At 40.5% G+C, this 26,686-nt stretch overlaps 1 protein-coding gene across 2 annotated transcripts in view; it reads right to left on the bottom strand.

Moving 5' to 3' along the window:
• Nucleotides 1-292: 292 nt before the first annotated feature.
• crfa4 (cytokine receptor family, class I receptor 4) overlaps nt 293-26,686 on the bottom strand; it is a 63,409-nt gene continuing 37,015 nt past the window's right edge. For both annotated transcript variants that reach the window (XM_075477343.1, XM_075477344.1), the window contains 7 exons: nt 25,981-26,122; nt 23,782-23,951; nt 14,596-14,774; nt 8,320-8,473; nt 7,231-7,318; nt 5,636-5,705; nt 293-3,733 (listed from right to left, as the gene is read on the bottom strand). In XM_075477343.1, coding sequence (XP_075333458.1) covers nt 3,053-3,733; nt 5,636-5,705; nt 7,231-7,318; nt 8,320-8,473; nt 14,596-14,774; nt 23,782-23,951; nt 25,981-26,122 — 1,484 coding nt within the window. In that variant the 3' untranslated portion in view covers nt 293-3,052. The remainder of the gene's footprint in view (nt 3,734-5,635; nt 5,706-7,230; nt 7,319-8,319; nt 8,474-14,595; nt 14,775-23,781; nt 23,952-25,980; nt 26,123-26,686) is intronic.

Genomic DNA, 26,686 nt, shown 5'->3' with positions numbered 1-26,686 from the left:
AAGGCTGCGTGTGTGTTTATCTACAGTCTGCTGACAATCAGCAGCACTATTTATAGGCTGCAGCTAATTTAAGTCACACGGTCACACACGAGGTCACAGTTTCTGGCTGAGGACTTGGATCCGTGTAGGGAAGCTGAGCTGACGAGACCTTTCGAATCCCGTCACGTTCCCAGTTAATAAAACAGCATTTATCAAGTTTTTATCTACAGTTTATCACATTAATGTTAATGTAATCTGTGTATATGTGTGTGTGTGTGTGTGTGTGTGTGTGTGTGTGAGAAACAACAGTATGACGTGTATGAATAGACTTTATTTACCATAATGGGAAAGTGCTTTAAGCAAATGACAAGTCTTCAGTGAACACATACAGGTAAAGCCAAGCTGGGAAGTGACCTACAGGTAAACAGAAATCCTTAAATACACAAAAACTTCTGAGCTTTTTTCCAATTGGACCATTTTTGATCGAGCAGATATACATTTCTATGCTAGAAAACCATCCTTGCATCATTACCGGAGCATTTTACCTGCAAATGTGTTTCTTCTGACTGTGTGTATTCTCATTTTAACCATATGTGTGGACTGAAATACTCTTAAATTTAAAGGTTTCGTAGCCTTTTAGGCTAATTTTGGTTAATTTCAACCCGACACTTCCAAACTTTTTGTTTTCAGAGCTTTTGAATTCACTACTTTTTGCATTTATTGGCACAAAACATGGCCATTGAACATGAAAGAAACGGCAGCGAGAAATTTTTAAACAATTCAACAGACTCACATTTTCTTTTCATTCCTCTCAGATAGTTTGGGCTGAATGATAAACCCGGGAGCTGAGAAGAAACGAGCTGAGTCGGCTGCGGAGGACACTGCTCTGAGAGAAAAGGCACATCCAGGCACAAAGACGACAATACAACGTTTAACTGCAACATGAGAGAGAAGAAACATCTCTGAACTCTCTGAATAAGTTCCAAATATCAGGGGGGAGGAGGGTCTGTACAATGACCATAGTGGTCCACCTAAGTCAGGTCTGTGGGGCTCATTGGGCTCCTGGGTGAGCACCTTCACCCCAGTTTGACACGGTGCACTGGAAAAAAAGTATATTTGTCTCATTGAGTATCTCATTACACTTTAATATAAGACAAAAGTGCCTAACAAATACCATTTCAGCCAGATATAGGGACTTGTTTGAAGACAATACATCTAGAATATCTTTTTAAGTGAAAAAGTCTTGAAAGCATCTTGTTTTGAGTCACATATCATATGAAACCAAATTTTTTTTTTTCATTTGAAGAGGTTTTTAAGCTAATTTCAAGATCACTTTTATCTCAAAAGTCCCAAATATCACATTTTATTTCAAGAAATCTGGACAAGCCGATTTTCACTAGTTCCATTAGCAGATTTTTTTGCTTATTTCAAGCAAAAACGTCTTTTATTTGTTGGTTTTTTTACTTATTTTTGGAGGGGCATTTTTTCCAGTGATGCAGCTACACAGCCAGTCAGACGACACAAACATTAAAGGTTTACGTTTAGGACCCATGTGTGCTTACAGTTTTATACCAAATCCACCCACTAGTGGCTCTTCTTTGGTGCGTGGAGACATTTTTGGCACAATTCGGCGCTGATGCAGCAGACAAATCGAGTTTAGTTTGTGGAAGATGAACGAAAAAAGCTGATGATTGCCACAGCACTGTACTTTCAAAGCAAACAATCAAGCTAAATAATATCATCTTTGAGATGGAAGTTGCTGCTTAGTCTGCAGCATTGGCCAAAAAATACTGCAGCTGTACTGAACCAGATGTTGGAGCTTGTTATTTAAAAAGAAATGTTGCCAGTTAGGAGCTCCCAAAAATCCCACAAATGTTTGATCCCATCCTGTCGAATGCCTCGGCACCAAAGAGCAGCCAGTAGCAGAAATACAGATCAATTTTGTGTTGATTACTCTGAACAATTTCCCGTCAACTCATCTTCTCCAACTCCTCAAACTCCAAAACAAAACAAAAAAACTGCATTTGCTGGTTTTTGTTTGGTTCTCATCGGTCAGATGGCAGATCATCAAAATCCGTGCGTTCCTTCCATCCCAGAAAAAGACAAAAACACTACCTGAGATTGGTCCTTCGGCGTTTCCAAAGTACGCAAAATACTTTTTGTGATTGTGTTAAACTTGTTGCACAAGAACACAACGATCCGTTATAAAAATATATATTGCACTTCCTGCGTTGTGGTCCGAGAGGCAGCCAGCTTTGCCCTGAATAAAACTCTGTATGTTCTCTGGAAAATGAGCAGATGTACCCTGAAATATGATGAAAAAAAAACAGAAACACACACATTCTGCTTCCTGAGGGACTACTTTGTGTTGCTCCCTAGTGTTTTAGGAAGAAATCAGCAGGATTTAAGAGCGGTAAATGAGACAGACTGACCCGACATGCAGAATCATGTAGGCACCAGCCCAGAGGGCAGCGGGTGCACAGCGGTGGAAAACGGGTTTTATTTGTCTGAGCTTAGAAACACAAGACGCACATAATGAATGTCCATGAAATAGTTAGGCTGGGTCTGAATGTACCTGAATCTTCTGAATCAAAAGCCATTGCACTTCTTTTTTTTTCCTGAGGTGGACTCGCTCTACGACCCTGAATGAAAATCTTTGTGGAGGCGTCCACGTTCGAAGCCGCACGACGCAACTCGTCGACATTCTTCCCAGTTTCAAGGACTTCATTACCCATAAATCCGGGAGCACCGTTAAACTGATTTTAGGGCGTCCGGAGTGCTGAGGTCAACATCAACAAAACAAAAAAAAAAACGAGAGAAGTTGAGGTCCAGAGATAAAAGGAAAAGAAAAACATGATGGTGGTCTACACACGAATCAGCATCAGTAAAAGTGTTGAGTTTGTCCAAATAAAACACGTCTGATGAGCACTTTCCAAAACAAAGTCGGATCTTTTGCACGCCGAAGATGCTCTTGAAGTGGGCGTCCTGCAGATCAGATTAATATTTCAGAGTCGAGCAGACGAGGAGCAGAAGAGGAGCAGAGTCTGGGGCGTTTCCGCATGCTTTCTGTCGCTCAGCCCGTGTTATCCACAGCGACGGGCAGCAGAGGCACCGCCGCCTCGCTCCTCTTGGACTCGCCGCCGTCCTTCAGCCCATTCGCCATCCTCTTCCTGGCCTGGTATTCAGCGAGCTTCTTCTTCTTCTCCTTCTCCGCCGCCTCCGAACCGACACCCGGGAAGGGCGGGAACTCCTGGCAGTACGCCGGCGGCAGGCAGGGCACCAGGTGCACCTCGCCGCTTTCGTTCATGAGGTGGACGCAGGTGTAGAAGTCCTGCGGCGAGCGGGGGGCGGGGGCAGACGGGGGGTCAGCGGCGGGGAGGCCGCGATGCTCCACCATGCTGTAATCCGTGCCCGGCACCGACATGATCTCCGGCCTCAGCCACGAGGAGGGCGCGTCCAGCAGCGGCGCGAAGGCCTCGGGAGGCGGGGCGCAGTAGGGCGCCACGCTCTGGACGTAGGAAGTCGGGTTCTGGATGGGGAGCCGATGCTGGGCGCCGATGGGCGTCGGGTCACCGGGAGCTTTTACGGCGCCCCTTTCCCCATCCGCGAGGCTGGCCGGGACGCTGGCGTGCTTCGGGGTGGTGATATAGACGTCATCCGCGCTCACCTGGTCCCAGACTTCCTCCGAGTAGCTCGGAGGTCGGTAGCTGTGGAAGTTACTGAAGTGACGGTTGATTTCCTCTAAGTTCCCCTTCTGAGGGTAGAAGCAGGGGGGGGGATAAAAGGGAGAAAGAGGAGAGTCAAAAACTGGAAACTGGGCTGAGCTGAAAGTCTGTAAACTCACATGATACACTGGAAAAAATGCCCCTCTAAAAATAAGTATGAAAAACAACAAATAAAAGACGTTTTTGCTTGAAATGAGCAAAATAAATCTGCCAATGGAACTAGTGAAAATCGGCTTGTCCAGATTTCTTGAAATAAAATGTGATATTTAGGACTTTTGAGATAAAAGTGATCATGAAATTAGCTTAAAAACCTCTTCAAATGTAAAAAAAAAAGCTTGTTTCATATGAAATGTGACTCAAAACAAGATGTTTTCAAGACTTTTTCATTTAACAAGATATTCCAGATGTATTGTATTAAAACGAGTCCCTATATCTGGCTGAAATGGTACTTGTTAGGCAGTTGTGTCTTATATTAAGTATAATGAGATATTTTGACTTGAAATGAGACACATATACTTGGTAAGACTTAGATTTTTTCCAGTGTACGATATAAAATCCCAAACAGTCTCAGGAAAAAATCAAAGTCTTACCAAGTATATTTCTCTTATCCATCCATCCATCATCTTCCGCTGGTCCGGGGATCGGGTCGCGGGGGCAGCAGCTTGAGCAAAGAGACCCAGACGTCCCTGTCCCCGGCCACTTCCTCCAGCTCTTCTGGGGGGACCCCGAGGCGTTCCCAGGCCAGCCGAGAGACATAGTCTCTCCAACGTGTCCTGGGTCTTCCCCGGGGCCTCCTCCCAGTGGGACGGGCCCGGAACACCTCACCGGGGAGGCGTCCTAACCAGATGCCCGAGCCACCTCATCTGACTCCTCTGGATGCGGAGGAGCAGCGGTTCTACTCCGAGCCTCTCCCGGATGACCGAGCTTCTCACCCTATCTCTAAGGGAGAGCCCAGACACCCTGCGGAGGAAACTCATTTCGGCCGCTTGTATTCGCGATCTCGTTCTTTCGGTCACTACCCACAGCTCGTGACCATAGGTGAGGGTAGGAACATAGACTGAGCGGTAAATCGAGAGCTTGGCCTTCTGGCTCAGCTCCTTCTTCACCACGACGGGCCGGTGCAGAGCCCGCATCACTGCAGACGCCGCACCGATCCGTCTGTCAATCTCCTGCTCCATTCGTCCCTCACTCCTGAACAAGACCCCGAGATACTTGAACTCCCCCACTTGGGGAAGGATCTCATTCCCGACCCGGAGAGGGCATTCCACCCTTTTCCGGCCAAAGACCATGGTCTCGGATTTCTCTCATTTCAAGTCAAAATATCTCATTACACTTAATATAAGACACAACTGCCTAATAAATACCATTTCAGCCAGATATAGGGACTTGTTTTAATGCAATACATCTGGAATATCTTGTTAAGTAAAAAAGTCTTGAAAACAAATTGTTTTGAGTCACATTTCACATGAAACAAGCTTTTTTTTTTCATTTGAAGAGGTTTTTAAGCTAATTTCAAGATCACTTTTATCTCAAAAGTCCTAAATATCACATTTTATTTCAAGAAATCTGGACAAGCCGATTTTCACTAGTTCCATTGGCAGATTTTTTTTTTTGCTTATTTCAAGCAGAAAAGTCTTGTATTTTTTGTTTTTCTTACTTATTTTTGGAGGAGCATTTTTTCCAGTGAGAGTTTAAAGTAATTCCTGAATAAGAACCGTTTCCATTTTCCCCTCGCGTTCGTCCCCCTCAGTTGTTGTTTACTTTCTTCTTGAGATTTGTTTGTTGGGAGGATAAATTACTTCTTCTACTGAATTCCAACTTTGAACAATGCAACTACAACCTCAGGGGAGGAGACTGCGGCAGGAGGATGGAAATAAAGACGCATGGACGGAAGGAAAAGCTTAAAACAGCCGTGCATTCATATGCGTTACCTTCAGAAACAGTGGGTCAATGCCGATGATCCGCGGCTTCGGAATGGGAGGCAGGAAAAACTCTTTTATTCTGAAGGTGAAAACACAAAACAAAGACATTTGAAGTGGCTCTTCACAACACAAACACCCACACAGAGCTGCGTTTCCACGGTGATGCAGCGCCTCTGTGTGACCCTGAAGATGGCCAACCCATCGGGCCAATGCTCCTCCCAACCTCCTTCATGCCACAGATGTTACAGATGTTCCAGATGTTCCAGATGTCAGGAGCTCAGGGAGGCCGTGGCTTTAACGCACACACAGAGCTCTGCTTTATAATGCTGCCTTTCACTGTGGATCAGTGGGAATAGAGAAGTAGCTCTGAGAGATTCATTCTGTTGTGATGGGCTCCATGTGCAAACAAAAAAAAACAAAACAAAAAAAATCGATGAAATATGTCAGCATGCATATCAGGTTGTAGGCAAAGAGGCAGAAATATATGTTTTAAGTTTTTCTGTGCCATCAGAGTTTGAATACGAATTTCTAATATTGAATTTTTTTAATGTTGAATTTTTTTCCACTGATTTTTGTTTTTAGAAATTGATTTTTTTTACACTGTTGGTTTTTCCATCTGCTCCCTTCTTCAGGGAAGGCCTTGCTTATTTCAGCATGACAGAGTTAAACCACCTGAAAACATCTGGACTGAGCTGACTGCAGTCCAGATGTTTACCACCTGAAAACATCTGGACTGAGCTGACTGCAGTCCAGATGTTTACCACCTGAACACATCTGGACTGAGCTGACTGCAGTGCAGATGTTTCACCACCTGAAAACATCTGGACTGAGCTGCCTGCAGTGCAGATGTTTCACCACCTGAAAACATCTGGACTGAGCTGCCTGCAGTGCAGATGTTTCACCACCTGAAAACATCTGGACTGAGCTGACTGCAGTGCAGATGTTTCACCACCTGAAAACATCTGGACTGAGCTGCCTGCAGTGCAGATGTTTCACCACCTGAAAACATCTGGACTGAGGTGTTTGAATATTGTTATTGTTTAATATTGTTTTTACATTTTTCTTCATTTTTATGCCTTATATTTCGTGTTCTTACTCATGTACAGCACTTTGTTTCAGCCACGGCTGTTTTAAAGGGCTTTATAAATAAAGTTGAATTGAGTTGAGTTGAGTCTACTCCGTCTATAAACTTCTCTCCTCACAAGATGAGGCAAGAGACAAAAATATGGCAGTTTTTCTGTGCCATCAGAATTTGAATATGAATTTCTAATATTGAATTTTTACAGCATCAAAATCAGACTTTGAATTTTAAAAACCAACAGTGTAAAAAACAAAATCAATTTCTAAAAACAAAATTCAGTGGAAAAAATTTTATGGGAAAAAATTTTATGGAAAAAAATTTAACTTAAAAAAAATCAGTGAAAAAAAAACGGATGTTGAGTCTTCTTTTTCCACTGAATTTTGTCTTTTTTCCACTGTTGGTTTTTCAAATTCAAAGTCTGATTTAGATGCTGTAAAAATTCAATATTAGAAATTCGTGTTCGAACTCTGATGGCGCAGAAAAACTTCCATACAAAAAACCCAGATAAGGTGTGTTTCCTCACCTCTTGCTTTGTGGAATGATACCAAAGGCGACGACCAGCAGAGCCACGACACCAACTCCCCCCACCAGAATCAGCACCAGGACTTTACCTGCGCAGGTTACACACATTTAATCACAGCCTTTTAAACATGTTTGTTGCACATTTTGTTCATTTATAAACGGTGAACAACATAGAACAAGAAGGTACATACAAGAAAAAGAAAAAAAAAACTATAATAATAGCAATAATACTTATTAAAATAGAATTAATAAATAAATAAATAACTGTAAGAAGAGAAAAAACGGGACGTTTTTAACCACAAAACAAAATATCATTGTTTGTGTAAGAATCATGGTGGTAGAGAGATAAATAAATGAAAAATATGTGAATAAATAAATACGTGTATGATAAATATCATACACTGGAAAAAAATCAAAGTCTTACCAAGTATATTTGTCTCATTTCTAGTCAAAATATCTCATTACACTTAATATAAGACACAACTGCCTAACAAGCACCATTTCAGCCAGATATAGGGACTTGTTTGAAGACAATACATCTGGAATATCTTGTTAAATGAAAATAAATAGTTTTGAGTCACATATCATATGAAACAAGCTTTTTTTGACATTCAAAGAGGTTTTTAAGCTAATTTCATCTGGACAAGACGATTTTCACTAGTTCCATTGGCAGATTTATTTTGCTTATTTCAAGCAAAAACGTCTTTTATTTGTTGTTTTTTTTACTTATTTTTGGAGGGACATTTTTTCCAGTGTATATATAATCATACTAAATCAAGATAGTATGAAAAGATGGATCAACCTTCATTCCAGCCATCTACTTCAATATTATTTTTCTCAAGGAAATGACAGAAAACCTTCCAGATTTTATAGTAGTTTATCTTTTCTAAAGCCAAGTAAAAAGACATCCCTGTTAACCACTGCAAAGTAGAACAAGGTTTATCTCTTTTCCACGAGCAGGCTATACATCATTTAGCTTCCAGAAAAAAAATATGGAGTAAAGGATTTTTCATTTTTGGAGGTTCCGCTGCAGTTTTAACCAGAAATCGACATTTATTTCCTGCTGAACGGGAGAAGCTGCGAACGCTACCTGTGGACGGCCTGGTGGGGATGCTCATCAGCAGAGTGGAGCTCCATTTGCTCCACAGGCCGTAGTTGTGTGAACGGCAGCGAACTCGCAGCACGTAGTCGCCTATGCGCAGGCCGAGCAGCTCGACGCGCGGCTCGCGCAGAGGATGCTTCACCTGCAGACAAACACACAAACAAATACCGGTGAGCGGATTCTTTTATTGGAAACTGAAACTGTGGGTGCAAAGCAGCGAGTTCAGGGGCGCCCTCAGCTGATCGGCCTCATCTCCCACGTTTATCTCCCTCAGATTGTCCTCATGACCCCGATCACACCGCATTCAGGGATCTGATTTTAACACACAAAAGCTTTTTAATGCGTTTTCTGAGCACTTAATCTGCCCAACAGCTCCCCCCCTCCCAAACTGTCAACGGTGGCAGGGGTGTTGCATTGTGCTTTGAATAGGAGAAAAATTAGAGTACAGAGATGTAATCAGGGGCTGAAATGTAAGAAATGAAAGGTGTCCGAGCCTCTTGTGTCAAACTAACACTTATTTTCTTTTTTTGTTGTTTAATATTTTTTATTGATGTGTATACACTGGGAAAATGCCCCTCCAAAAATAAGTAAAACAACAACAAATAAAAGACGTTTTTGCTTGAAATAAGCAAAATAATCTGCCAATGGAACTAGTGAAAATCGGCTTGTCCAGATTTCTTGAAATAAAATGTGATATTTGGGACTTTTGAGATAAAAGTGATCTTGAAATTAGCTTTAAAACCTCTTCAAATGTAAAAAAAAAGCTTGTTTCATATGATATGTGACTCAAAAACAATTTGTTTTCAAGACTTTTTCATTTAACAAGATATTCCAGATGTATTGTCTTCAAACAAGTCCCTATATCTGGCTGAAATAGTACTTGTTAGGCAGTTGTGTCTTATATTAAAGTGATACTCCGAAGTAGATTCACCCTGGGGTCATTTGAACCGTGATATCCAGCCAAGTAGCCCACCCGCAGTTTTTTTGATATTGGCTGAACATCAGCTGAGTTACTGAGTTATCCCGAATAGCTTCGTACAAGGGTTAATGGATCCTGGTCCGTATCTCCAAAATTACCACACTAAAATCACATGCCATGACACCAAACTTCTACAGTAGTACAAATATGGTCTGTACTCACCAAACGATGCATTTGGAAGTTTGAAAATAGTCCAGGAGTTTATTATTATCAACACAAGCCTGATAGCTTCTCTGCTGCTAAAGCTGCGTCGACGTCACTTCAGAGAGCTGGGAGCTTCAAAGTAAGATGAGGGTTGATCTGTTACTGTAGACAACAAAGCAAGGCTGCTCAATTTCTCCATTGATAAAATAATTTCACAACTCTACAACATAAAAATTCATAAAAAAACATGTAGAATATAGCATATACTTTGTTGTCTACAGTAGTAGATCAACCCTCATCTTATTTTGAAGCTCCCAGCTCTCTGAAGTGACGTCGACGCAGCTTTAGCAGCAGAGAAGCTATCAGGCTTGTGTTGATAATAATAAACTCCTGGACTATTTTCAAACTTCCAAATGCATCGTTTGGTGAGTACAGACCATATTTGTACTACTGTAGAAGTTTGGTGTCATGGCATGTGATTTTAGTGTGGTAATTTTGGAGATACGGACCAGGATCCATTAGCGCTTGTACGAAGCTATTCGGGATAACTCAGTAACTCAGCTGATGTTCAGCCAATATCGAAAAAACTGCGGGTGGGCTACTTGGCTGGATGTCACGGTTCAAATGACCCCAGGGTGAATCTACTCCGGAGTATCACTTTAAGTGTAATGAGATATTTGGACTAGAAATGAGACAAACATACTTGGTAAGACTTTGATTTTTTCCAGTGCACAAGAGTAACAGAGGCACTCACATACAACGGTATGCAATGGTGTGGTCATTAAACATGTTTGTATACACCCTTAGATTTAGATTATATTTTTATGTTTTAAGAACAAACGATTGCAGAAAAAAAAGGCCAAATAGACTATACAATGAAAAAGGATTCATGACAGTCTGTTTAAGATGATTAAACTGTCCGCATAAACATAACAGATAAATTACATAAATAATAGAAAAAAATAAAATAAAATAAATAAAAGAAGAAAGGGAGGGGGGGGGTTATATTGTCGCAAAAAAGTCCATAAATGGTTGCCATTTACTGTAAAATTTGATCAAGTTTCTTCTACTTGAATACCTAATTTTCTCTACTTTCAAAAATGACACAGTCTCTTTGATCCATTGATTTTACATGACAAGTTCAGAGGCTTCTGATACCAACATTGTAGATTCAAAGTGGTCTATGGTGTTAATCAGAAATAAGATAAAGATACGTGTAGATTTATTGTGTAACTATTGTGCAACTTTAATGTATTTCTAATGAATAAACAAGAGATTTATCAGATTTAGATTTATTTCTAATGAATAAACAGGAGATTTATCAGATTTAGATTTATTTCTAATGAATAAACAAGAGATTTATCAGATTTAGATTTATTTCTAATGAATAAACAGGAGATTTATCAGATTTAAATGTATTTCTAATGGATAAACAAGAGATTTATCAGATTTAAATGTATTTCTAATGAATAAACAGGAGATTTATCAGATTTAAATGTATTTCTAATGGATAAACAAGAGATTTATCAGATTTAAATGTATTTCTAATGAATAAACAAGAGATTTATCAGATTTAAATGTATTTCTAATGAATAAACAGGAGATTTATCAGATTTAAATGTATTTCTAATGGATAAACAAGAGATTTATCAGATTTAAATGTATTTCTAATGGATAAACAAGAGATTTATCAGATTTAGATTTATTTCTAATGAATAAACAAGAGATTTATCAGATTTAGATTTATTTCTAATGAATAAACAAGAGATTTATCAGACTTATTTAACTTGCACCTACAGGAAAACCTCTGGCACATTTATTCACCCCACCTTTTACCGATAGATTCCCCTCATCAGAATGTCTTCTGATAGACTGTAGCTGCAGATGCTCAGCAGGGACTAAATAACTGGCTCGCCTTTACTGAAAAGAAGCCAATAAACGGAGCTTTTCATCCCAAGTGTGTCAATCCAACAAAACACTGAATGACATGAAAGATCTGTGCAAGTCTTCCCCATCTGCACGGACCGACTGTGCATGAGCGGCCTGGAAGTATGTGCTTCCTCATAAGGAGGCTTTGCCTCATGACACGTTGCCGAGGGTGATTGGCAGAGATGGGACCAAGTCACACATGTGCAAGTCTCAAGTAAGTCTCAAGTCTTAGCTTTCAAGTCTCAAGTAAGTCCCAAGTCTTAGCTTTCAAGTCTCAAGTAAGTCTCAAGTCTTAGCTTGCAAGTCTCAAGTAAGTCCCAAGTCTTAGCTTTCAAGTCTCAAGTAAGTCTCAAGTCTTAGCTTGCAAGTCTCAAGTAAGTCCCAAGTCTTAGCTTTCAAGTCTCAAGTAAGTCCCAAGTCTTAGCTTTCAAGTCTCAAGTAAGTCCCAAGTCTTAGCTTTCAAGTCTCAAGTAAGTCCCAAGTCTTAGCTTTCAAGTCTCAAGTAAGTCCCAAGTCTTAGCTTTCAAGTCTCAAGTAAGTCCCAAGTCTTAGCTTTCAAGTCCCAAGTAAGTCCCAAGTAATTTTTTCTTGGGCAAGTCAAAGTCAAAGTCAAACTCAAGTCACCTTATTATTGCAATTTTACCTGCAGAATCTGATCTTAATAAAGTGAAAACACAAAGATATAAGTAACTGTCAGTAAACATCATTGGCCAATGTGTCCAACCTGTCCACCCCGTATCATATCAAGCTAACGTTAGCTAACTACCGACTAGGCTAACAGGATAATATTAGCTAATTTGACGAGCACTTACTGGTCAGAATGGATCTTCAAATGACGAACAAAGTTGGAAGTTATGCTCGATGCTTAACACCAAGGCAGGAATTTCACGAGGGCCACGAGGGCCATGGCCCTCTATCTCCGCCCACCCCCTCACGCGTCCGTGTGCGTAGCCAGCTGATTCTCCGCTCAAGAAAAGGCTGAGGTGAGGTAAGGTTTTGTGATGATCCTGTTTGCCGTTAAGTTTTTCATTTGTCCAGCTTTAAGTGTAATTTTATGGATAACATTACTATTTCTTGCTCGTATGGTAATACATAATTATAATATTTTGAAGTGTTTTTGTTACTACTTGGATAAGTTACGTTGCAGTTAGCTAACAACTAGGCAGTTAGCGCTGTGTTGTTAGCTGTCAAAGACTTCTGTGCAGACTAGGTTCGTTTGCTGCTCGTTTATCCAGGGCTCTAAATTAACACCCGCCAACCCGCCAAATGCGGGTGAAAGTTATTTTTGGCGTGTATTAAAAAAAACTCACTTGCCGGCTTGGCCGATGATAAATAAGGAACTTTACCATCTATTTCGCGGGACGCGCGAGCGCAGTTTCTATGGGAACGCATAGAAACCGCCGAGGCTGCCGTACTAGGGGAGTGGGTCACTCTGGTTTGGAAATACGATAGACGCCGGTGTTCAGTCGATTTCTCCTACTTGTCGAGAATTACTACTTTGTGCATGCGCCGATTATTTTCTCTTTTGGAAGACATGCAAAGTAATAAAACACTTATCGTATTATAACAAGCAGTTAGCTTATGCACAAATGGGGTGTCATTCACCATTTGATTTTTGTATTTGGGACACTTCTGTCTTTATTTAGGTGACTCTGCTCCATCATTGAGAATGAATGCATTGAGAAGGGGGAGCATTATTTGACAGCGTGTTATTGGTACAAATACAGACGCAAACACTAACAAAATGTGGCGATGGTTGGGACAGCCGGCCGCGAAGAGAAAAGATATGCCTGCCAAAGGAGGGGAGGAGGATGATATTTTGAATATATTGAATCTGGCATGGTGACAGCTTGCGCACACGCTGGCCATACTTTGTGAGAAAAGGGAAAAATGGAACTGATTTAGATGGATACGAAGACAGTTCAGAGAGCTTGGACGATGTTTAAGCATTTCACAGTATCCATAATTCCATAATTAGTCTCTGCACATAGTTTTGTGTTTAATTTTGTGCATTATCTGCACTAAAACATGATTAGAAAGTTGTTAAATATTTCCATTTTTGTAGATTCAGGGTTCACATGAATATAAATCAGTTTTAAAGTTATTTTTTTATGTACAAAAAATGTGACCCTGAATAGTATGCGAGGGTTGAGGAGTAATGAAATGTTTGAATAAGTTTTGTATGCACATAAGTTTAATTGCAATTTGGTCCATTGAATGCTTAATAAGTGTATATATAAAAGTATTGTAAATGCATATACAATCGTAGTCACTTCATATCATATGTTAAATCATTGTTTTAATTTATGGCCTTGGTGCCCTGGCTTTTGGCCTTTGTGCCCTTAAAAAATTGACAACTCAAAAGGCCAAGTGGCCTTGCCCCTAAAATGACGAAATTCCAGGCCTGCTTAACACTCAAGTCATTGAAGTCATTTGGTCGGGAAGTTGGGTCTGGCTCTGCTCAGTTGGGAAATCTCTATGCTCGACATCGCGACAGTCGACCCAATCAGATTGCCAGGGCGGGCTTTATACGATGATGGACAGATGATCAACAGGGACATTATCGACTACGTCACTAAAGAGCGCTTGGTTTGAATTCGTTTGAAACAAACATGGCTGCCGCTGGAGAGCTCGGGTGTGTAGATTCTGCCATCGAGTCTGTTCTACAGGATCTCCACATTGCATTAATTTTGAAAGACGAACAGAGGAACGCGATAAAGGCTTTTATCGATAGAAAAGATGTTTTTGCCGTCCTTCCTACAACAAGTGTGTGTCGCTTAATCTACGTCACATACTATGTTGCTCTGATTGGTTGTAGGTCTATCCAATTGAGCGAAGAGGCATTTTTTCTCCTGGTTCGGTTGAAACACGGCCCATACTCAAAACTCTATCCAGCGATATCAGACTCACATTCTGACTAGAATCGTGAGTATGACGTAGTCAGGCCAGGTCCCAACGCCCTGTTTCAGAAATGAGGCTCATTTTTCTTTTTAACATGAAAGGTAAATATCCAGTAAAAGGTCCCGTATGAGGACGGTTTCCATCACTTTAACAGGGAGTCTGAAGCATCAGACAAAGCCCCGTGTGTCTGTGGAAACCAGCATCTCAGCTGGAGTTCCTGTTTTATTTTAACCAACAGTAAAGCGTAACTTTCAAACTTGCTGGTGGGTTTTAGGGCTCACTCGGAGGCGGTAACAAACCCAGCGGGTTACCTTCCAGTTGTCGGGCTCAGTGACTCGTCTGTACTGCAGCTCGTACTCCAGCGTGATCCAGCCGTACTGCAGGTCCTCGGGCACCGGGTACTCCCAGGACAGCAGCGCGTTGTGGCCCATCTCGTCCCCGCCCACGTCCGTCAGCTTGTAGGTCAGGTTGACCGGAGCCTCGGTCTGAACTGTGACACACAAGACGCGGGAAAAAGTTAGCAGATGCTTCTTCAGCCTTTAAAGCACATATGTCAAAGTCAAGAATGAATTATCTATGGCCCCCTGGATGATATTTAATTACTATTAGAACCGGCCCGCAGGCCACAGCCGCCCGCTGGTGTTTTGCACGCACCAACACTACATTCCCCACAATGCAACGGTAGCCTGCGAAGTCACTGCAGCGCGCACAAACGGCTTCATTATTCATCAGCAGTCAGAGCAGAGATCAACTTTCAGCCACCCCCCTCCTCAAAAATGGCTAAACGTAAGGTGGACGCTGAGAACAGGGGCTTTCAAGCCGGGTGGGAGGCAGAGTCCATGTTCACGGAGGTAAAAGGCAAACCTGTGTGTCTTCTGTGTGGAGAAAGTTTGGCTGTAATGAAAGAATATAATGGAGGGGCATTTTTTCCAGTGCACAGGTTCATTTGTTTGGGGGCCAGAGACACAAAGCGACAACACTGGAAAAAATGCCCCTCCAAAAACAAGTAAAAAAACAACAAATAAAAGATGTTTTTGCTTGAAATAAGCAAAAAAATCTGCCAATGGAACTAGTGAAAATCGGCTTGTCCAGATTTTTTAAAATAAGATGTGATATTTAGGACTTTTGAGATAAAAGTGATCTTGAAATTAGCTTAAAAACCTCTTCAAATGTCAAAAAAGCTTGTTTCATATGAAATGTGACTCAAAACAATTTGTTTTCAAGACTTTTTCATTTAACAAGATATTCCAGATGTATTGTCTTCAAACAAGTCCCTATATCTGGCTGAAATGGTACTTGTTAGGGAAGTTGTGTATTATATTAAGACACAACTGCACAAGATTTGTCTTATATTAAGACATAACTGAGACCTTTTCCTGAGAGGCTCAGGTCCTTCAGTGTCTGCAGTGATATGATGTGCATGCTTTATCACACTATCACTGAGAGTGCACTGTTCTATGCTGCTGTCTGCTGGGGGAGTTGCACTACAGACAGAAACTGTAGGCGCCTGGACAAACTGGTGAAAAAGGCTGGTTCTGTTGTAGGCAGAAGGCTGGACCCTCTCGGTGCTGTGGTGGAGCAACGGATGAGGAGGAAGTTAGATTCTGTGATGGAGAATAATAAACATCCTCTCCACAGCATCCTGCAGGACAGAGGAGCAGCTGCAGTGAGAGGCTGCAGGACTGAGAGCTTCAGGAGATCCTTTGATCCAACAGCCAGAAGGCTTTTTAACAGGGACTGCTGAGTTCTTCTCACATTGGTTGATTGATTTTTTTTCTTTCTTTTTTTTCAAAATTTATTTTTCTTTTCTTTTATTTAAAAAAAAAATGTATTTCTTTATTTAGTCATTCATTATTATTATTAGTTAGTACAGTAGTAGTATTTTTACTAGAATTGGTATTATTATTATTGTTGTTAATATACAATCATTGTAAATATTTATATATATATATATATTTTTTTTTTAGTTGTTTTATTTTTTATTTATTTCGTCATTTATTATTATGGATTAGTTAGTCGTAGTATTTTTTACTAGAATTGGTATTATTATTGTTGTTGTTAATATACAATCATTGTAAATATTTATATATATATATATTTTTTTTAGCTACTTGACTAATTTGAATTTCCCCCATTGGGGGATGAATAAAGTATTTTTATATTCTATTTCTACTGCAGCTGAATGCCACCTCAGTGACTTGACATTTAAGTGCATTTGCTCCAACATTATGAAATCGGCGGCCTCTGCTCCGTCGGGACAGCAGCGACGTCCCCGAGCTGCTCCGACATCTGAGACGAGCAAAGATCACCACGGCGTGGACACAAGGTCCTTTACGGGGTGCTTTGCGCATATTAACAGCCATAAATCTCTGTTCACGTGACACAGAACAGAGGAGGTGAACTGATCCAGATCTGAAGCTTCTGGGTAATAACACACATTAAGTCCTAAATAAATGAGATTAGGTTCTGGCAGGGGACTCGTTCTATTTATACAAAATATCTGCTTAAAAAAAAGAAAAAAGAAGGCTTTAGGGGCTTTCCAGTGTATGTTTTCATCTGTCAAATAGGCTTTAAGAACGATCCCTCAGAGAAGGAACGGCCTTGTGGGCTTCCTACTGAAGTCAACGAGAATGCAAACAAGCTTCTGATTGAATCAGGAACTAATTCAAACTCTCTTTCCTTTTCAAACTGAAATTTACAGGGTCTGCCACAAAGAGTCCCTGAGATAAAACTGTCCGGTCCACAGTGATTTATTCCATCTGCTTTCAGCGTTTGTTGCTGCACGGCCATGTGCACGCCCTGTGTAAAACATTTGAGGAAACTGGACAAGTGGAGGACAAAAGAAGAAGTGTCAGACCTAAAGAACTATCTACAGCAGATGAACAGGAGGACATCTGACCCAAAGTCACCAAATAAAACAGAAAAAACACAAAATAAAACAGAAAAAAACACAAAATAAAACAAAAAAACAAAAAATAAAACAAAAAAACACAAAATAAAACAAAAAACACAAAATAAAACAGAAAAAAAACACAAAATAAACACAAAATGAAACAAAAAACCACAAAATAAAACAAAACACAAAATAAAACAAAAAACACAAAATAAAACAAAAAACACAAAATAAAACAGAAAACACAAAATAAAACAAAAAAAACACAAAATAAAACAAAAAAACACAAAATAAAACAGAAAAAAAACACAAAATAAACACAAAATGAAACAAAAAAACCACAAAATAAAACAAAACACATAATAAAACAAAAAACACAAAATAAAACAGAAAAAAAACACAAAATAAACAAAATGAAACAAAAAAACACAAAATAAAACAAAAAACACAAAATAAAACACAAAATAAAACAGAAAAAACAAATGAAATAAATAAAACAGAAAAAAAAACACAAAATAAAACACAAAAAACACAAAATAAAACACAAAAAACACAAAATAAAACAGAGTCTTATCAATAACATAACAGACAACTTAGCAAAGAAGCCATTTTAAACTGGAACAAAAGGCAGCCCACATCCAAAGAAGAGCTTTGGGATGTCCTTCAAGAAGCCTGGAGAACTATTCCTGAAGACTCCTTAAAGAAAGGACAGAAAGCTCGTCTGAGAGGGTTCAGGCTGTGCTGGAGGAGAAAGCAGCTCAGAGCAGATATTCACTTTAAAGCTGCTCAGAGCTGAACTAACTCTGGTTCTGCCTCAGATTCTGGGTTTATGTTCATGTTGGAACATGTTTCAGTGAATCTCTGCAGCTGTTACCATGGAAACATCTGCAGATATTCACTTTAAAGCTGCTCAGAACTAAACTAACTCTGGTTCTGCCTCAGATTCTGGGTTTATGTTCATGTTGGAACATGTTTCAGTGAGTCTCTGCAGCTGTTACCATGGAAACATCTGCAGATATTCACTTTAAAGCTGCTCAGAACTGAACTAACTCTGGTTCTGCCTCAGATTCTGGGTTTATGTTCATGTTGGAACATGTTTCAGTGAATCTCTGCAGCTGTTACCATGGAAACATCTGCAGATATTCACTTTAAAGCTGCTCAGAACTGAACTAACTCTGGTTCTGCCTCAGATTCTGGGTTTATGTTCATGTTGGAACATGTTTCAGTGAATCTCTGCAGCTGTTACCATAGAAACATCTGCAGATATTCACTTTAAAGCTGCTCAGAACTAAACTAACTCTGGTTCTGACTCAGATTCTGGGTTTATGTTCATGTTGGAACATGTTTCAGTGAATCTCTGCAGCTGTTACCATGGAAACATCTGCAGATATTCACTTTAAAGCTGCTCAGAACTGAACTAACTCTGGTTCTGCCTCAGATTCTGGGTTTATGTTCATGTTGGAACATGTTTCAGTGAGTCTCTGCAGCTGTTACCATGGAAACATCTGCAGATATTCACTTTAAAGCTGCTCAGAACTGAACTAACTCTGGTTCTGCCTCAGATTCTGGGTTTATGTTCATGTTGGAACATGTTTCAGTGAATCTCTGCAGCTGTTACCATGGAAACATTTGCAGATATTCACTTTAAAGCTGCTCAGAACTGAACTAACTCTGGTTCTGCCTCAGATTCTGGGTTTATGTTCATGTTGGAACATGTTTCAGTGAATCTCTGCAGCTGTTACCATAGAAACATCTGCAGATATTCACTTTAAAGCTGCTCAGAACTGAACTAACTCTGGTTCTGCCTCAGATTCTGGGTTTATGTTCATGTTGGAACATGTTTCAGTGAATCTCTGCAGCTGTTACCATGGAAACATCTGCAGATATTCACTTTAAAGCTGCTCAGAACTGAACTAACTCTGGTTCTGCCTCAGATTCTGGGTTTATGTTCATGTTGGAACATGTTTCAGTGAATCTCTGCAGCTGTTACCATGGAAACATCTGCAGATATTCATTTTAAAGCTGCTCAGAACTGAACTAACTCTGGTTCGGCCTCAGATTCTGGGTTTATGTTCATGTTGGAACATGTTTCAGTGAATCTCTGCAGCTGTTACCATGGAAACATCTGCAGATATTCACTTTAAAGCTGCTCAGAACTGAACTAACTCTGGTTCTGCCTCAGATTCTGGGTTTATGTTCATGTTGGAACATGTTTCAGTGAATCTCTGCAGCTGTTACCATAGAAACATCTGCAGATATCCACTTTAAAGCTGCTCAGAACTGAACTAACTCTGGTTCTGCCTCAGATTCTGGGTTTATGTTCATGTTGGAACATGTTTCAGTGAATCTCTGCAGCTGTTACCATGGAAACATCTGCAGATATTCACTTTAAAGCTGCTCAGAACTGAACTAACTCTGGTTCTGCCTCAGATTCTGGGTTTATGTTCATGTTGGAACATGTTTCAGTGAGTCTCTGCAGCTGTTACCATGGAAACATCTGCAGATATTCACTTTACAGCTGCTCAGAACTGAACTAACTCTGGTTCTGACTCAGATTCTGGGTTTATGTTCATGTTGGAACATGTTTCAGTGAATCTCTGCAGCTGTTACCATGGAAACATCTGCAGATATTCACTTTAAAGCTGCTCAGAACTGAACTAACTCTGGTTCTGCCTCAGATTCTGGGTTTATGTTCATGTTGGAACATGTTTCAGTGAATCTCTGCAGCTGTTACCATGGAAACATCTGCAGATATTCACTTTAAAGCTGCTCAGAACTGAACTAACTCTGGTTCTGCCTCAGATTCTGGGTTTATGTTCATGTTGGAACATGTTTCAGTGAATCTCTGCAGCTGTTACCATGGAAACATCTGCAGATATTCACTTTAAAGCTGCTCAGAGCTGAACTAACTCTGGTTCTGACTCAGATTCTGGGTTTATGTTCATGTTGGAACATGTTTCAGTGAGTCTCTGCAGCTGTTACCATGGAAACATCTGCAGATATTCACTTTAAAGCTGCTCAGAACTGAACTAACTCTGGTTCTGCCTCAGATTCTGGGTTTATGTTCATGTTGGAACATGTTTCAGTGAATCTCTGCAGCTGTTACCATAGAAACATCTGCAGATATTCACTTTAAAGCTGCTCAGAACTGAACTAACTCTGGTTCTGCCTCAGATTCTGGGTTTATGTTCATGTTGGAACATGTTTCAGTGAATCTCTGCAGCTGTTACCATGGAAACATCTGCAGATATTCACTTTAAAGCTGCTCAGAACTGAACTAACTCTGGTTCTGCCTCAGATTCTGGGTTTATGTTCATGTTGGAACATGTTTCAGTGAGTCTCTGCAGCTGTTACCATGGAAACATCTGCAGATATTCACTTTACAGCTGCTCAGAACTGAACTAACTCTGGTTCGGCCTCAGATTCTGGGTTTATGTTCATGTTGGAACATGTTTCAGTGAATCTCTGCAGCTGTTACCATGGAAACATCTGCAGATATTCACTTTAAAGCTGCTCAGAACTGAACTAACTCTGGTTCTGCCTCAGATTCTGGGTTTATGTTCATGTTGGAACATGTTTCAGTGAATCTCTGCAGCTGTTACCATGGAAACATCTGCAGATATTCACTTTAAAGCTGCTCAGAACTGAACTAACTCTGGTTCTGCCTCAGATTCTGGGTTTATGTTCATGTTGGAACATGTTTCAGTGAGTCTCTGCAGCTGTTACCATGGAAACATCTGCAGATATTCACTTTACAGCTGCTCAGAACTGAACTAACTCTGGTTCTGCCTCAGATTCTGGGTTTATGTTCATGTTGGAACATGTTTCAGTGAATCTCTGCAGCTGTTACCATGGAAACATCTGCAGATATTCACTTTAAAGCTGCTCAGAACTGAACTAACTCTGGTTCTGCCTCAGATTCTGGGTTTATGTTCATGTTGGAACAGGTTTCAGTGAATCTCTGCAGCTGTTACCATGGAAACATCTGCAGATATTCACTGTAAAGCTGCTCAGAACTGAACTAACTCTGGTTCTGCCTCAGATTCTGGGTTTATGTTCATGTTGGAACATGTTTCAGTGAATCTCTGTAGCTGTTACCATGGAAACATCTGCAGATATTCACTTTAAAGCTGCTCAGAACTGAACTAACTCTGGTTCTGCCTCAGATTCTGGGTTTATGTTCATGTTGGAACATGTTTCAGTGAATCTCTGCAGCTGTTACCATGGAAACATCTGCAGATATTCACTTTAAAGCTGCTCAGAACTGAACTAACTCTGGTTCTGCCTCAGATTCTGGGTTTATGTTCATGTTGGAACATGTTCCAGTGAATATCTGCAGCTGTTGCCATGGAAACATCTGCAGATATTCACTTTAAAGCTGCTCAGAGCTGAACTAACTCTGGTTCTGCCTCAGATTCTGGGTTTATGTTCATGTTGGAACATGTTCCAGTGAATATCTGCAGCTGTTACTAATAGCTGTTTGAGCTAAGGCTCTCTCTCTCTCTCTCTCTCTCTCAACATAAAGCAGCGTCCATGATGAGTGAAGCGCACCTGGTGACCCGGAGAGTGGGGAATCAAAGGATTTAGGTGCAGCACCACCACCGAGCATGAGAAGGAGGATCTGCTGAGGCTCGGGTGGAGAAAGAGGATCCTCCTGATTTCTCATATACTTTCAGTTTATTGGCTGGTTTAAGCCTGACAATAAACTCAATTTTCAGACTTCCAGACACATAAGATTCTTTATTTGATGCATGTCTGGAGGAGAGACGGGCCGATTTAGACTCACACAGCTTAAAGAGTTTAATCTCATCCGCGGCTTGTCTAAATTGGATCCATCTCTTACGGTATCAGCACAGTGTTCGTGTCTGTGAGAGCTTCTGGATATTTATGTGATCGAGTCCTAACGAGCGGGTTTTAACGTGATAAAAAATGAACAAACATGGCAGGAAATAAAACGTCTCGACTCCAGGTTGGAATCAACCTGGTCAAGTTTGGAGCTGTTACCATTAAATCTGTAGGACGAGTTCGATCAAATAAGAGGTGTAGCAAAAAAAAAAAAGACGTTTCCAACCACCAGCAGGTGGCGCTATAGGTGAATGTCCCTATGATAATATGTGCGCGTTCAGGCTGGTTCCAGCATTCACCGTATGAAGTTTGGGACAGATTGGATAATGTATGTGGAAGTTATAAGCGACTTCATTTTTTGTGGCGAGTGATTGAACTTTGAGGCGTCGCCACGCCCTTTAAGTTTTGAAAAAGTTTCTCCATGAATTTTTCCCCCCATGTCTTAAGAGTAACCTGGCCAAGTTTGAAGTCTGCAGCACTAAATCTGTAGGATGAGTTTGATCATATGCAAGGCGTGGAATCGGTCAAAAATGGCACAAAAACTCACTTTCCATCCAAAATGGCTGCCTTCCTGTGGACGTGGGACCATGGCGGCATGAGACTTTTTTGTGCGTCTGGGCATGATGAATGAGTGTACCGAATTTTGTCGTCCCACGCAAAACTAACCCCAATGCGGAGGCCATTTTTAAGCATCGTAGGGGGCGCTACAGAGTCAATGAGCGACTCGCAAAAATATAAAGTTTAGATTCTTTCATGTCGTCGACTGGCAGGTGGTGCTCATGAGTTTTCGAGTAACTTTAGCAAAGAATCGGAAAGAAAGAATAATATAGAAGAACTCCTACAGATACAATAGGGTCCTTGCAGTTCCACTGCTCGGTCCCTAATAATCTGTGAACTCATACAACCTCGTCTCTACACTGGAAGCAGAGTGTTGAAGGTGTTTCACATTTTCACATTACTTTCGGCTCATGTGCGTTTGGAGACACCTGCTGCTCTGACTGCAGGTCTCTGAGGGTCTGCTCACATCTGCTCCCCTGCATTCCTTTACTACAGTTTAGTTATTTATTTGTGGTTTTTATGTTCACTTTGACCCTAAGAAGCAATAATCAGAGGGTCTGCTCTGCCGGAAACATGGCGGAAAAAAAATGGTGGCCATTTTTTGTGTATGTACCCTTCATTTTTTGATAGAAAATGTTGGAAAATTACAATTGGGTTGGGTAAGCTGTCAATAACTGCATTCCAGATGCACAGAACACATGTGGAGACAACATCCAATTAAATTATAGCTCTTAAAATACATTTCTACATGATTTTGGCTCAATTTAATGCAAAGAAATCAGGCGTTTTTTTTTACTTTTTTCCAATATTTTCATCTTTACTTCATTGGCAATCAATTATTCCCCCAAATTATGACATCAGTCAATGTGCCATTCTGTTCACCAAACAGTATACTCATTCCATAGAAAAAATTGGAGAAATCCAACCAAAATCATTGGATCTGTGATGATTTCACTGCTGGGCCTAGTTGGTGATCAACAGGATCGACATTGAATTTTAGCCTCTTCTCAAAATGATATAAATTTTGTACAGTATATATAATAAATGTACAAATGTATATAAATAAAGTACAGTGAAGATTATTCATGCGCCAGAACATCCAACAACTAAGAAACCAGAGAACAGAAGAGAGGAGGAGCTCTCCACCTGGCTTCTTTGAGATCTGCAACATAAAAAGGTTGAGAAACCGGATGTTTGGTACCTATGTCTGCGACATCCAGGCAGCGCTCCTGGGAGGTGTAGTTCCCCCGGGCGGTGACAGCGGTCACGTTCATGCAGTAGCACTTCCATATGGACGTGTGACTGCTGTCGAAGTGGCAGCTGTTGGGGCCAGCCGTCACATAGTCTGGACACTCGTGTTTGGGCCCCTTACTGCAAAATACACCCAAGAAAAGATCTTATCACTTATTTTACAAATGGTAGAAATGATAGAAATTAGAAATTAAATACAAATTGATAGACTCATATCTGACTTTCAGCAGCCACATCAAAGCTGTCACCAAGGCAGCTTTTTACCATCTCAGAAACACATCACAGCAGCTTAAAAATCTTTACTCTTTACTTGAACTTATCTGGACTGTTGCTTGTTCTTAAATTCATTTAAATGATTTTATTTGTTTCTCTTTATATTCTTTTATGTATTTTAATGCTTCTTCCACTCCCTGCTGCAATGCTTTTATTTTATCTGAAGCACTTTGAACTGTTTTGGACATGAAATGTGCTACAAATAAATTATTTGAAATGCTTTTTTACATATTATTCACATTTTCATGCGAGTCAAAACATCCAGCCGGTGCAGAAAGTCCTGCAGCCGAAAACCTCTGCATGGTACTTCACCTCCAATGGAGGCAACCAGGGGGCGGCTCCTCCACTGAAGCCGACGTGGAAGTGTTTATTAATGCAAATTAGGACAAGATATGTATGTTTGTTGCATTTCTGGTTGTTGCTCAGATAAAACTCAGACTAACCGGCGGAAATGGCAACTAAATAATCTAAATATTCGATTATTTCACGCACCAGATTTCTAAAATAGTCCTAAATCATATTGTCACAACATACCAGATTCAATTAAAATGGCTCTTCTCAACAGCTTGTCCTCAAGTTCTGCTCAAGTCTTTAATAAGTTGCAGTTTCTTTTGGTATATAACCTAAATCCAAAAGTTAAATCAAATATTAATCAGCTAAAAAAGGCGTTGAAACCACCATTTTACTGTTTTCATCTTGATTTGATGGCATTCTGTCCTTAAATGAATGTTTGTTTTTGCTTCTTTTAAGGATGATTCTAACTTTGACCCATTTCTACCTTCCTCACACAGATAAACACAGACGCCCCATTTAAACAGATAAAAGATGAAAATAAACAAAGCGGAATCAAATTAGGTTTAATGCATCAGTGAGCCGCATCAAGTCTCATTAGTCTGTAGAACTCGTACTGTTTTTCATCAAACTTTTAGTTTTAGTGTATTTATATGAACTAATACAGCTTGGAAAAAGCCTGAATTGAAAACATTTATCCTAAAATTGTGCGTAAATGGTCATTTTTGCACAGATAATCCCAGATTTACGTTTGTTTTCACAAATACGCTGCTGCAAGCCAACAGCAACAATCAATGTGGCTGAGCGCGGACGCCATATGGGGGCAGAGGTGCAATCCAATTTGTCCTGATCACTGGGAGCGTTTTCTGCGTTGTGTGTGGGCCACGCGCGCCAGCTGGCATCCGTCTGAGGCCACGTGCAACAGCATTCAGGATTTCAGAGCTGCGCTCCGATATCGACGTCTTAAAAGCCTCACGCTGAAGCACAACGCCGGAAATCAAACCGCACGGCCCCAAGCTGATGCAGGGCTCTAAAACAGTGATTCTCACTATTTACTTCACAAGAGCCACATTGGCAGCAAAATCAAGGTTAGAGCCACAGGGGGTAAGAAGATGTTCATAAATGATGTTGCTAATATGGGATGTCATACAGCTTCATGTCAAAAGAGGCGAACTGTCCCTTTAAGGGCTTCAAACTGAACATCTCATGGCTCAATGTCTTATGGACTTTCCTCCATTGCAGTCACATGCCCCTCGGATGATTGGTTTAGACCACGATAAGGGTCTGAACCACAGGGAGACTTTTTGTTTGTTTGTTTTTCCTCCAACGGGTGGTTGCACCGGTGCGACCTCAGATTTTTTTTTACACTCTAGAGCCCTGTGATGCGTTTCTCATGAATGGACGTCCATGGATGTGGTTTTTTCTTCTGTTTTGTTCTCTTTTCGCAACGAAAACTCACTTAAATGTTTATTTTGCGTCGCTGAGCTCAAGCTCCAACTCAAGTTTGTATCGTATTATTTAAATAATCCAGAGTACAATCCTTCTAGTAGGACTTTCAGGCTGCGTTGGTGTGTGTTGCTCGTACTCTTTGGAGTATGTGAGGGTGTAGGTGACCTCCTCGCCCTCCGTCAGGTTGTCCAGCGGGTGCCACCAGCAGGTGAAGTCCTCCATGTTGGGTGAGCGGCAGTAGTAGATGTGAGGCCTCGTCGTCACGGTAACCACCTCCTCTGCTTGTATAAAGAAAAAGAAAAAAAGCCCAACAAAGTCCGGACAGTGTGAGTGTGTTCAGACCATTTCTGTTCATCTAGCTCTGAAACAGACACAAAACACGGTTATTTACGGCAGTTTTTTCTGGTTTTCCTCAAGTGTTTTGTGAGACTTTGCTGTTTTTTTTCCATTTAAATGACGTATTTCACCAACCAAAGGGCTGTTTCATAAAATGAGAGTCAATTCTTTGCGTTACACTGGAAAAAATCAAAGTCTTACCAAGTATATTTGTCTCATTTCTCGTCCAAATATCTCATTACACTTAATATCAGACACAACTGCCTAACAAGTACCATTTCAGCCAGATATAGGGACTTGTTTTAATACAATACATCTGGAATATCTTGTTAAATGAAAAAGTCTTGAAAACAAATTGTTTTTTAGTCATATTTCATATGAAACAAGCTTTTTTTTCATTTGAAGAGGTTTTTAAGCTAATTTCAAGATAACTTTCATCTCAAAAGTCCCAAATATCACATTTTATTTCAAGAAATCTGGTCAAGCCGATTTTCACCAGTTCCATT

Source organism: Odontesthes bonariensis, chromosome 11, assembly GCF_027942865.1.
Source record: "Odontesthes bonariensis isolate fOdoBon6 chromosome 11, fOdoBon6.hap1, whole genome shotgun sequence".
NCBI classification, from domain to species: domain Eukaryota; kingdom Metazoa; phylum Chordata; class Actinopteri; order Atheriniformes; family Atherinopsidae; genus Odontesthes; species Odontesthes bonariensis.
The sequence above is the reverse complement of the archived record's forward strand: the minus strand, read 5'-3'. Positions and strand labels throughout refer to the sequence as shown.